Source organism: Papilio machaon, chromosome 1, assembly GCF_912999745.1.
Source record: "Papilio machaon chromosome 1, ilPapMach1.1, whole genome shotgun sequence".
In the NCBI taxonomy this organism is placed as follows: domain Eukaryota; kingdom Metazoa; phylum Arthropoda; class Insecta; order Lepidoptera; family Papilionidae; genus Papilio; species Papilio machaon.
In genome coordinates, this window is record NC_059986.1 from 6,787,576 (window position 1) to 6,799,762 (window position 12,187).

General features: G+C 36.4%; 1 protein-coding gene across 3 annotated transcripts in view; it reads right to left on the reverse strand.

Annotated features, from left to right (window-relative positions):
* Nucleotides 1–12,187, reverse strand: part of LOC106719977 — a 136,702-nt gene that overhangs the window by 3,072 nt on the left and 121,443 nt on the right. For all 3 annotated transcript variants that reach the window (XM_014514474.2, XM_014514475.2, XM_014514473.2), the window contains one exon: nucleotides 7,811–7,882. In XM_014514474.2, coding sequence (XP_014369960.2) covers nucleotides 7,811–7,882 — 72 coding nt within the window. The remainder of the gene's footprint in view (nucleotides 1–7,810; nucleotides 7,883–12,187) is intronic.

Genomic DNA, 12,187 nt, shown 5'->3' on the forward strand with positions numbered 1-12,187 from the left:
GCGGTGGCGGGGCAGGGGGGATGGCTGCAGGGTTCGTCGACACTTCGGTGAAGGGCAGCGAGGTCGGAGCGGCGGTGGCGGTGCGTTCGCTTTCGTCGGCGCGCGGCGGCGGCGGCGGGAGTATCGATCGCGCAGCCTCCTTCCTCCGCCGCCGCCTGCGTCCTGCACCCTCTCGCCTCTCTCCCCCTCCGTACCGCGCTCTGTCCGACTAACACGACAGACCTACACGATAACTGCTTATTGTACCAGATCCACCATTGCGGCATTTTTAATTTACGATTCGGATAATCTTAAGCAAATTTGACTTTTTACTCAGAAGACGAAGTGTATGACGACGAAGTGGAAATACGTTACTAGTTACAAGGAAATGAAACGAAATAATTTTTCTTACCTTTTAACCTAACTACGAAGAACACTAATAAAATTGTAATATTAAAGTTTGAATGATTACTGCAACAATATGGCTTCGAAAAACGCAATCTATTGCAGCAAGCCGTGCATTATCTTATCACTGCCTGAATGTTGGTTAAAAGGAAAGTTACTTTATCAGCCCAATGACAATGGTCACATAAGCCCAATGTGATAATACGACATGGACATTCTAGCGATAAGTTTAGTGTACGACAGCGCAGTCATTTGTTTAAAAAAAAAACCGTCATTACCAAAGTATATATTACATGTGTAGGATGATTACCTTTGACATAACAAAACGTTAGCAAAAATTAACTTGTAAGGTAGTTTGTGTCATAATTATAAAAACAAATTATGTAGTCGTACAAAATATGTTTTAATGATGTTGAAAATACACAACACAGACTATAAAATTGTCGTAGCAAATTTCAAGTTGTTTATCGAATCATTCGCGCGTGATGATATTGCGACAAGACTGGTTACGCGCCACCTAGTAGCGTCTGTGTAAGAGGCAAAGGCAGCCGCGGCTTAGGTCCATAAAAAAAAACATTTACATAGAAAGGGTTTGGTGTTAGTTGCGAATTTGATCATTTTAGTGTAAATATAGAAACGGTTACGGCTTTCGTTCCAAAATGGTATAGATATAGAAATTTTTCTATATAGTAAAGTTCGTTCCCGAGATTAGCTGCGTGAATATCGACACGATCTCACGTACCAATCAAGAGTGAGAAACGTTAGGTATCTCATTTATCAGTCACTGCTGTTGTTTCGGTTAGGGGTTATTAAAATTGATTCGCGATTTTCTAAAGAAAACATTTTATTGGCTTACTGGAAACAAAGTTTTTATCAGAAATTCAATTTCCAAATAGCACCGAATTTATGCCTCTTTTGTGACACACTATGGCATTTGGTTCCAAGTATGTATATACCTCCAAGATTCTCGCCTATAGCACAAAATATTCAAACACAGTCGTAAGTGTCGATAGCCAAAGACATGTGAGAAAGGAAATGGATTTGCTATCTCTTTCTGTTTAAGATGAACGATGTGAGATGTTTTTTAATCGACAGTTAATATAACACGATTGCGATGAACAGTAACCAAGAGAAAAAAAAGATTAAGTTCAAAGCGTTCTCTTGAAAATGATACAGGAATAGTTAAAATTGTTGAAAAAGTACTGACCTGATTGGAGAAATCATTCAAATATGCTAAAAGCAATAAAGTAGGCAATTGTACAGCTGTAAATTTTTAATACAAAGGGTGGGACCCAGAAATCTTACTCATCCCTCTACAATGTGTTTTTCAACCATATTTGCCAGATAATCGATTTCAAAATTATAATTACTCGTAGTTTAATTGTAGTTAATTTATAAAACATTAAATTAATTAGCAAAGCAAAAGAAAGTACGTGTATATTTTATATTATAACATCAAATAACACCGCAACATGATCGAGGCACGCTTTGCGTGTAATTATGGCGTTGCTCATAATCATACTGGTATTTGGGACGGGCCAAGTTTTTTAGTTTAGGCGAGTCACTGTCACTGCAGGGCAATCCTTACCAGAATTACCACGATATTCTGACAGCTTAAAGAAACCACTTTCGATGAACTTATAACTAGCACATTAAGGTGTGTAGTTAGGCGACCGAATGGTAATGCGAATGTTATAAACTCTACAAGAAGAACTTTGCTCAACTTCTGCCAATAGCGCCATAATTTTGTATAGTGATCAAAAAATTGGATTAAGGTATTGGCGCGAATTACCCCTGAAAACGGTGAAAAATGTTGATTATGATAATTTTATGTTTTATGAAATGATTAATAATTGGGTCAATAACGATTGAAGTCATGTTATTTAGAATTAGTAAACTACGTAACCAACATTTCAATTATTTAATTCCAAGTATAAAAGGAAAAACACAACATTTGTAACATCGGCAGTGTCCCGGGGGCGCTCGCGTCGCGTCGTTGACGGCTGATCGTCGCGTGACCTCTTATCATTTGCCCGATGTTCATTATGTATTTGCTTTAGTAGCTTACTTTAATTAATATAATGATTCAGCTATAACCGAAGTAATGAATAGCTCACATATGAATAGCAACTGTAAGCACTCGTCTGTAATTTTTTTTAATTAACGACAAGGAATGAGTATTTGGTATGTCAAACTGTAAGTTACTAAGTAATAAATATAACAATAAGTTCTCTTTGCCGCAAAGATTTACACAAATCATATTAAATCTAAAAAACTGAAATGTTTCATGTGACCGTTTCGGTAGTCACGGAATTTAAAATGGTATCCTGACATCAAGAGATATTAATGCCTACAAAACAAATTACAAAAGTATATAAAATTGCTTTTGGTTCTAATATAGGTCTTGATACTCATTAATATGCAATTCTATAACCTTAATTACCCTTTAACGTGAGTTCGGGGAAGCGCGGATGTGCGAAGACCCGCAAGACATATGCATTAGACTGACTCACTTTATAGTAACTAAGGTGGCAGTGGTAGCGGCAGTGGGGCGAGGCGGAACCGACCTTCTCCTACATAACTATGTAAGGCCTCCTTGAGATGGCATTGCGGGTACCGTTGCGCGCTCTCGTGCCCACGACCCTAATGATAGGTTTGATAAAAAAATATCGATACTTTAAAAAAATATATATCCACTTATATATCGAAGATATCACATTTTTTGGACTAGCAGTCGCTTCTGAATTTGTCCGCGTAAAATGAAAGAGAAACACAGTTGGTATAGCCTGTGCGCTAATCTAGGCTGTAATTTGTCTCTGTTCTGAAGAATCGTTCAGCAGTTCTGTATATACGTCGTAACAAATATGCATCCAACCAAAATAATATTACACAGTTAAATTGAATTTTTTAATATGAGTTTCGAAAAAAATTGGACCGAGAACCCTTAGAAATTTTGTAGATATAGGTACCAGTATTTATAGTTAAGAGAGACTATCGATAATTTTGGCACTATTCACATCACTAGCTAATTGTTTCGTTTAAGGTGTCAGTACACATCAGAACAGGCAGCACTCACGTCAATGGTTCTCTAGAAGTCATAAATTCTCGCATCCGTGGTTCGCTAGAACTCAATATTTTGTATGCGCTTTTACATTGCAAGGATTTCGCCCAATTGTTCTGTTCCACATTGCTTTTAAACTTTTTAAATACAAAGGAAAATGTGCATACATCCAAATGTTTTGGTGTAACATTAAAAAAAAATTGCATATTTATTTAATCAGGTGATAGATACATACGTGTTTCAACGCCTTGTTCTACCTTTTATGTAAAAATTCTAATAGTGACGATGAAGATTTAAATATTAAATTAATGCCGGATAGATGCTTTTCTTTTAAAATACTGTTTGTAAACCTGAGTTGACAAGAGGTTTCAGACAAGGTGAATGTGCTGCTAACCTCGGCACTTAGTGATAAAAAACATAAATCATTTATTCCAATTAAAGTGTTAATCATGGAGATAGGAGAGCGTTTCACCGCATTAATAAATAATTGTTTAATTAAATTAATTACATCGTCATGGTTACATCGCGTCGTGTGCTGAAAAATCCACTGCAATATGAATTATTAATACTAGACAAATGTGGGTAGTTCATTGACCTCGTTTGTCAGTATGTAGGCATGAGCATGGTCATCGCCGCTAACGGTTGCCGGTTATCCTTTCAATACGCGCCTACAATGTCCGGATAGTCATTGAAATGATTTGGATTATTGCGATGTAATTTAACATTTTAAAACTCTAGCACATTATCTGATAGAAAATAACCTTTTGAAATTGCATATGCGTTGTTTGTCTTGCGATGAAAACACCGTTTAACCCAGGTCGTATAGAGGCCACGTAATCAGAACATGAAAGTGGATCTATCTAAAACAAAATTGAAGGAAGTTTTTTTTATATCAAATTATGTAATTCGATTACGCAATGATGTTGAATGAAACGTTTGAGGTTAGGAGTGTAACTATGCTGACACGTTTACTATGTTTAAATATGTCGTGAGGTATTCACTGGAACAGATCCAAATGGTGCAAATGTTTACCACTAACTGTACAGAAATAACTATAAATATTAGTAAGCAAAGAACGGTGAAAAACATGTATGAAAAAGTGTGATTTATGTGTGTCTTTATTTTTAAATTTGACAGGAAATAGTAATATCAAATTACGGCTAATGCCATTTATATAGTTTTAGAAAAAATGTAACATGAAAAGTTTGAGTTACGATGTAATTTTTAGACAAAGTAAACTCTACACTTTTCTGAACTAAGACAGTACAATGAATATATAAAAAATTTGATGAGTACAAAGAGTAAGGGACTACGGGACTTAAGGGATCTAAAAGCTTTGCATAAAGAAGTATTCAATGTTCGAGTTTGTATGTATTTTGAACAACTTTTGCAAGATGTTTATTTGACTCGATCAAGGTAAGCAATCGGTCGACGACCTCATAAATAAAAATTAAAAAAATCAATGTAATTTAGTCGTGCAGTTTTTTAAAATAGTAATTGAACAGCTATGTTTATATTTTGTCTTTAAATAATTAACGACGTCAATTAATTATCGTAGTACCTTAAAAGATTAATGTATTCTATATTTTTTACCGTCGAATGTTCTCAATTTGGAAAGCGTGGAATGTTGTCTTTAGTAACTAATTTCCGAGTCGCTTTCCCTCTTAAATAGATAAGAGTTTATTTATGCTAACAGGCGACGTGAAATACTTGTTCTATGTAAAACGCTGACACTGGTATAATTTTACGAACACAGTTTCAATTACATTTATGTACAAATACGATAAAAAGAACGACACGCTTTATGATGTAACTATTTATGCTTTAGATTTTAATTTGACGACAGGAACGGATGCAGCGACGATACCAAACTAAACAGCACTTCCTTACTGACGAGATACCACTGCTAGTGTCAGTACCTAACCAATAGAATATGCGCGTTTGTAAACTAAAGTGATGGGAAAATGCTAAGGTCTTTAATTTCATCTAAAACCCTATAACTCTTCCATTCCTATTCACAACACAAAAATCTATTAACAATCCCCTTTCTAAGGTACTTAGCGCTGTCATTTTTGATCCTTTAAAGTTATTTACGTTAACCTCTGTCTGTTCTATGGACACGTAATAAGGGTTAGGTAAAGGAAAACGAGCGTAAAACGATGTCGATAAGTTCCATACAGCGTTGCACGAACGAGTCGTCGTCAAATCGTTGACTCCAGTAGATAATGGAGTCGAGACAGAAGACCAATTAACGAATACCACGACACTTGGCTCACCAGATACGCGTAATGGATGTGTACACTCTAACCAATTAAGCATTTGTTATTTTGAGTCAGGGAAGGTATGACGTCATTGAAACATATCTTTCATCGTCTAACTCCATAGAAATTGATTCATTTTGAAATGACTAACTATACCATTACCAAACATACTGCTTTAGATAGAGAACTGTTTTTATTTTCCTCAATATTCTTGTGTCTTTCTGAGTACGGAACGTTCATTTTTGTAGTTTATCCGAGCTGCACAGATAAGATTAATTTTCCATGACGTAATCCCTATTATGTAGAAATTGGTCTTTATTTTTATCGAAATTAGTATGCTAGCTGTCGCCCGCGATTGTGTTCGCGCGGAATCTGGAAGTAAGCCTATGTGTACTTCCAGACTATGATATACACCTATGCCCAATTTCATCGACATTAATTGAGCCGTTCTGGATACCTTTAAAGAAACATCCATCCATCCATCCATGAAAACATTCGCATTTATATCTAATATATAAAATTCTCGTGTCGCGGTGTTTGTGGTTCAACTCCTCCGAAACGGCTTTCCCGATTCTCATGAAATTTTGTGTGCGTGTTCAGTAGGTTTGAGAATCGGCTACTATCTATTTTTCATACCCCTATTAAGTTTTTTTTTACTGCGAGCGGACGGAGTCGCGGGCGACAGCTAGTATTATATATATTTGTAAGATGCAGATTGATTTTGATTACTAGGGATAATAATAGTTTGTTTCTCAAACTCTCGTATTTGTTGTATTGTATTCGTTGTCTCGTAGTTGCATTATAACGAAATTTAAAAAATCAATATTTTACTATAGTAATCTGAATTACTTTGAACATGTATAATGATGTCATTTGAACATATCGGTGAAAAGGATATCATTATCGTTTGTGGACAACAATTAATCATCATTAGCATAGAGATCGGCTGTATTGTTCCTTCCCAAACATGTCTACCCACAGGCCACGGTGTGCGGCGCTGCCTAGCTGCCGAGGCGGATGTCGCACTATCTGTGTGTTCGTCCGTTGATAGGCCACGTCTGGCAACTTGACATTATGTACCAACGTTTATCGGAACAGCTGAGCGGTTACGTGTTTATTTCGGACCTTTTGTCTCCTGTTTTAAATATAAACACATAGATAAGTACTTTGTTAGTCATGTATCGTACGAAGTAAGTTGCAAGTAGCTTGTTTTACTTCTGTCAAATAAATTGTAAAATATCATCCAACTTCTGAGTTATTTTGTAAGAATTTTCTGTCATCTTTTTGATTAGCGAGTGAACAAAGGGCTCATGTCAATAACTTTATGATCGTAAATCACATTAAAGAATGCTCTGTGTCTCTGATTTGAAATAAATACTACTGTCAAGTAGAAAACGCTAAAAATTTTGGTTTCTGCTTTTCTTACTTAAAGTTTAAACAAGTAGCGTGACCATGTACAGTGATACGAACTGTCATTGCATTTTAGACGGCAGTTTGCTACCGATCGGAAGCGTCGAGCGTCGGCTATGTTTATATTAGGGCGTCGGCGTGCTCGCCGCAGCTCGTTGTTTTGCCTCTCGTCCTGTGCGACGCGATAATTATTATTATCGACATGATTGATGGCGGCTCGTCGTAATTAAACGGCGTCAATAATATAAATAGATCGTCGGTTAATTCAGCTGCGACAACGTTCGCTTTATTACTTACATTTAATGCCGTAAACGAGACCCGACGACTAAGTTTTCCAGTTATATAGGGTGAATTCTAATTTCCGCAAAAATGCCGGCTGTCTTGCCGGGTCGTTTTCGCCCCTGCAGAGAGGGGTGTGCGCGAGGCGGGGGCGAGCGGCTTATGCGAGGGTGACGACTGCGACTGCGCACTGGGCGCCGGGGCGACGCAACCCCCGGGGACGCTTACCCCTCCCGCCCCCGATCCCTCGCCTACGCGCCCCCTTCGATCGTACCCCGCTCGATTATTAAGCACTCATTCAAGCTCTAACTCCCTGTTATTGCTATAGCAACGCGGTGTAGCGGCGATCGGCATTACTTACCCTGTTTTTGGAGGTTTGAAATGGTTATAATAAGCAATAATATTAAGTACTGACCGTTAGCGGAGCGCGCCGCCGGCGACGTTGCCTCCTTGCTGCGAGCATTCTCCTTCTCTTTACCATTGTTACCTGACAACAAGGAAATTACAATTATTATTATTAAGTAGTATTAAGTATTTAATGCGATAGTACAATTTGTAACAATGTAAGGATTCAAGTTGTAGATATAAAGGTATCGCAAAAGTAGATAATGATAATTGAGTCTTGGAAAGGTTGGGATTATTTTAATGGTTAGACGAATTACAGAAGTGAACAAATGGAGAATGTCAATGAACAAACGAGTAATGGATCCGTCAAGTACAAACTGCGAACTTTTGTAATTAAAAAAAAAAAACAACTTAAGATGACTACACATCTACATTTCTACATCCATAGGTTACATGCAGGTAAAATCTTTTAAAGAAAATATGCATCACAATATAATAACTTCCTTTAATACATTTTGTAAGATCATACTGTTGTGAGAGTATTCCGTCAATTCTACCAACGTTATACAATCGTATCTCAATAAATTTTTAATTTATTTTTTAATTGTATAATGATTGTAACACGTCAAAGGGTATGTAACGTTGGCGCATAAAATCTCGCCAACACAACCGATAAAGTGGCGATAAAACTTTCGATACCAATGCGCGTTGGAAAGACGCCATGACTGTAAAAAATTTATAATAAAAACTGAAAATACATCTAAGAAATCAAATAGTAAGCATTAATAGGTAAATCTACAAGCAATTTAATTTCTTTTCAATAAATTTGTTTAAAAAAATGATGTGAATAATATACAAAGATATTTCGGTAGACTCAAAACGGTACGCAACATTTTAATATTTGCGTTTCTTGACAGATGGCTGAAATAAAAATATTTTTAGTACTTCAAGATTACAAAAAATATTCTATAAGATGACTTTTGTTACCTTATCAAATATGTATAATATACATTTTTCAAGCATGTTATAATTGCCAATCCTATATCTTTTTAAAACAATTTGAATTGTCTTTATTTCATTTCCAATGAAGAAAGAATCAGTTTTTTAGCCTTCTTTGAGTGCTGTCAAAAGACATTCTTAAGAATGCTGAAACATGAGTATTGCACAAGATTTATCCCGTCTAGATGCAAAAACCGGTTAGATTTGGATCGAAGCCGGAAATACGTGGAGATAGGAGCCGTGGGGTGGTTGCGGAGCGGGTGTCGCACCGCGCAGTCCCTCATTTAGAGATGGCTCGTAGACGGTTATTTCGTCAACGAAACGTAACGTTATTTTGCTTTTAACTAGTTCATCAACTAGTTGAGGACTCACTATCACGACTAATATAGGATGACTAGTGAGAAGTCCAGTGACTAGTTGAATAAAACGGTTACGTTGAAGGGATATTAACGGTTTCAACTAGTTCTTTGATTTATTAGCCATCTCTACTTATAGCCGGACCCTCTGCCTCGCGCCGCCGCTGCTTCGACCGACCGGTCTCTGTCCCCCGAGCGTTCAACCCGCCGACACTCGCGAATTTACAATCAACTTTCCCTTACACTGATAATTACCTATCGTATTTCACAGATGAGCTTACAAGAAATTTTGTGGTCTATGTACATAATTTTCTTAAGAAAATGAAATTGCCTACAATAAAATAAGCACTAATGTAAGCAATAAAAATAAATGAATTAGGACTATGATTTTTATGGTCACGTTTTCAATTCTTTATATATCAAATGGGTAAATTTGTACCCTTATCCTATACCGGGAAAAATTTGTAAAAGTTTGGTGAATTACATGTTTCCTTATGTGTGTATTTAGTAAAATATCATTTTACAATATGTGTACTTATACACGCGGATCCATTTTTCTTCATCTAATATACGTATAATCTCAATCGATCGTTTATTATGGTGTTATTTGATAGGTATCTCAAGATTATTGAAAAACACGGCGTTTATCCGTTGGTTTGTATTAAATCATAAAGAAATATCAAGTTGAAGTATTTTGACATTCAAATATGGTCGATCACATGGTTTATAAACGCTAAATGATTGCAATAAAAGCCAATAGTCTGTGATAAAAGCGCTATAAAATTAATTAGACGATTGCAACGTATCAGAGTTGCGTTCATGGCAAAGGCGCGGCCTTGGCAGTGGAGTTCACTCGCGGCCCCTTCGCCCCGCACCCGCAGTACACATGGGCCACACCATCTGCGATCACATCCCGTATGGTGTGTCGCACGCCTTAACCATTCGAACGTAATATCTATAATTAAAACAGGCAAAGGAGAAAGATCATAAGATTTAATTCGTTTCGTTTGACCGCTGTAGCCATTTTACAGATCAGACGATGCAGGAAAACCGATAGTTCAGACTACTAATGAACTGCATAACACTAATATATTATTATTAATGGTAATTACTCTCATTGTTCCGTCTCGATTTATGTGTAACTAAATGTTTTATAAAGTTAAAGGAAACAAATACACGAGCTATATTTAGGTTTGACGCAACAAACATGTGTGGTATCGATATTCTATGGTGTTCACAAAGATCACATACCGGGCTTATAGTTTTATGTGTGTTCAGTTTTATATTATCACAATTATACGGACAAAGCCTCATAAAATAATGGTTGTTTCCTTCTTTATAAATACAAATATGTTAAGTCAATAAAGTATTCAATTGTTCAATTTCATGATATTAATTTTTGAGAAAAATTAATATTGGAGACTTTTGTATATCAACTAAAAACATCATGTAAAAGTTATGAAAAATAAAACCTTTGAGTGCGGCAATTAAAAGTGCTCTGTACTATTAATCTCCAATTAATCAGGACTGTAGTCTCCAATAAATGAGTTAATTCGAATGTGTGAGGTCGTTAATGATTAATTTGTGAGGTCTCAACACCAAGGAGCTGATGGTGCAAGCGAAGCGTGGCGTCTCACGCGTGCGGTGCGACGTGCCCATATTGGATTACTACGAGGCCGTACTCGAGCGTGTGATACGAAAGGATACTAAGGTTAAGCTTGGTAATATCACGCACGACTACTTACAATTTATTTTATAATGTTTCAACACCATGCTGCCGCTAATAGATTTGAAACTTATGTTTTATGTTTATGCACGAATAAAATATATATTTATAAATTCAAAGAAACTAGTCCGAAGTAACTGACTATTAATCATATAGCCTCTATAACTGTCCGGTAAAATTATTCTTTTTTGAGTCATATGGTAGGATATCATTAAATGGAAAGATTAAAATAACAGTTCTATAAATAAATGTTAAAACATGTGTTCATTTGTTTAATTTCAGTGTACCAATGTCATTAAATACGTTAAAGTTTTTATATGACTGTACTGTGCCATATGGTTCTCGTGGCTCGACAAAGTCGCGGCCGTAAAAGCTTTTAGGTTGCCTGTCTGTAGACGTTGTTGTGTGTGTATGCATGTACGTTTGTATGAAAGGGCGTAGTCATGCTGATCTTATGATTTCTTGTGAATGATCATGTTGAGTTTTCACGACTTTTATAAACAGTTTAGATTTATATTGAAATTAAACGCGAGAGTTCAGATAGAGAAATGGATGGATGTTCGTTATTTATGTTTAGAATGGCTAAATGGATCTCCTTGTTAAATTTAGTTTTTTTTATTCCGCGCTGACGGAGTCAAGAGCGACAGCTAGTATACAATATATTAATACTTTTTAACATACTTAATACTTAGTATAATATAATTATTTAGAAATTTCCTCAACTACTAATTACATCGCTGAAGTTTTTAAGTATATTTATTTTTAAATATGTATGTATATTAATGTTAATACAGAGATAAATTACATAAAAAAAACAGCTATCTGTAGCATATATTCTACAAATAACATAAACAATATGCGGTTAAGTGAGCACATTATCGCAAATTCTTCATACATTGTTTTAAATAAGGGGTTGTTGACCAGTAGTGAGTACAGTCACCTTCGTTCGTGGTGTTAGTTACAGATAAATTGTCTTGCAACTCGCAACTAATTTAAACTCCCACCCCTTTTTGCAAGCAAATAATAAGGGTGCTGTCAATGTTTCAATCAAATTACAAAGAATTGTCTACTGTATAGTGTAAAATGTATCGTTTCAAGTGGAACAACGTAAACGACGGCGACTGTACCCACTACCGCGACCGCCTGCCGTATGAGATGTCGATACGAGAGGCGCTCGTGGCTTCGTGTAGTGTCGGTTCGGTCTCGGTATGTCATCGACCGGATGTAGTCGTAGATTCGGAGTCGGTCGGAGACGGATGTGCCGCCATTTGCATTCATGTCGCATACTCGCCGACAATACGACGGACAATCCTACCGGAATAACGAATGTGGCGAACACTATATTTTTTTATTCTTTATTTTATGC